The sequence below is a fragment of the Austrofundulus limnaeus genome, unplaced genomic scaffold, assembly GCF_001266775.1.
Source record: "Austrofundulus limnaeus strain Quisiro unplaced genomic scaffold, Austrofundulus_limnaeus-1.0 Scaffold33, whole genome shotgun sequence".
Lineage (NCBI taxonomy): Eukaryota > Metazoa > Chordata > Actinopteri > Cyprinodontiformes > Rivulidae > Austrofundulus > Austrofundulus limnaeus.
Window position 1 is genome coordinate 1 of NW_013952435.1, and position 1,332 is coordinate 1,332.

Below are 1,332 nucleotides of genomic sequence, written 5' to 3' on the forward strand. Positions count from 1 at the left end.
ATTATATAGTGTGTAGAAGTACATGTTATATAGTTACCCGTGTAGAAGTACATTATATAGTGTGTAGAAGTACATGTTATATACCTGGCTGGAGGTGGCTCTGCAGGCAGAAGTTGAGTTGATGCAACCCAGTGTTCGGGTTCTGGTGACCCAGCTGTGAACTGAAGGGGTCCACTGTGATCCCACCTGGGCAGAACTGCTCCTCAGGCAGGGGGTCTTCCTGGAACAGGTGCAGGGGGTCTTCCTGGAACAGGTGCAGGGTTTCCTGCAGGGGATGATAGGGATGGAGGCAGGACGGAGCGGGTTTTCCCGGGCTCAGGATGCTCTGGAACATGGAGGCGTGCCCTGCGAGTGGCTCGGGCTCGTGGTGCCAGTCCTCGGCGCCGGTCTGGACCACCTGTTGGAACAGGTCCAGGCTGCGGTGCAGGTCGAAGCTGCTGGCCAGGGAGGAGATCTGCTGGGCCAGGATGCTGATCTCTTCCCGCTCCCGCTCACTGTAGAGACTCGTGGACCCGGGGGACTGGAGCGGYGTGAGCGGGCCGGGGAGCTCCTGTTGGGGGACGTGCTGCGGCTGGACCGGACCGCCCCCCCGCGGGGGGTCGAGGAGGTCAAAGTCCTCCGGGTGCAGAGAGGAGGACTCCAGGACCTCGGACACGTCCGGGACGAAGAGACAGTCTGGGACGGAGCGAGCGTCGGAAGGACACGGCGGGAAATCGTAGTCCAGAGGTAACGAGGGGAGGGGATAAATGGAAGGAGGCGGGGCGTCGAAGGTGTTTTCTGTAGTCCTGGGGGCGGAGGCAACAGGTGATAGGTGGCAGGTGARCCCCGCTGCTGGATAGGAGAAATACGAGGGCGAGGCGCCAGGAGAGCACATGGGTTCCTCCTGCTGTGGAGGGGAGCTGCAGGAGGCGGGGCTGTAGGGAGGCGTGACGAGATCAAAAGGAGCAGGAGAGCCGGCACTTTGGGAGGAGGTGCACAGGACCGCACCTGGCTCCTCGCTCCCACTGTCAGACCTCCTCACASCTTTACAACCTTTAGGGTTGTCGGTCCAACTCTGGGACGCCTGCTGAGCAAAGTGTGGGTAAATTGACCCGGATGGCGGCTGGAAGGCCTTTCTGCTGATCTTCCTCTGCAGGAATCTGGCCTCAGTTTCACTGCAGGAGCAGAAAAACGTGTTAGCAGGGCGTCAAAACCAGACAGCAGTCGCTTCACGTCTGGTTTTTCCCACCAGATGACGACGTTTGTGCAGCTGATGCTCCGGAGTTCACCACTGTTTTTAGCTTGAACATACACCCAGGTCCAGGACAGATCTGTGGTTTGTAGCCTCAAAAC

General features: G+C 59.3%; 1 protein-coding gene across 1 annotated transcript in view; it reads right to left on the minus strand.

Annotated features, from left to right (window-relative positions):
• Nucleotides 1-84: 84 nt before the first annotated feature.
• npas4l (neuronal PAS domain protein 4 like) overlaps nt 85-1,332 on the minus strand; it is a gene marked incomplete at its 3' end in the record, with an annotated part of 7,408 nt that continues 6,160 nt past the window's right edge. Inside the window, 2 exon segments of the mRNA XM_014005894.1 lie at nt 85-1,154; nt 1,229-1,332. Coding sequence (XP_013861348.1) covers nt 85-1,154; nt 1,229-1,332 — 1,174 coding nt within the window.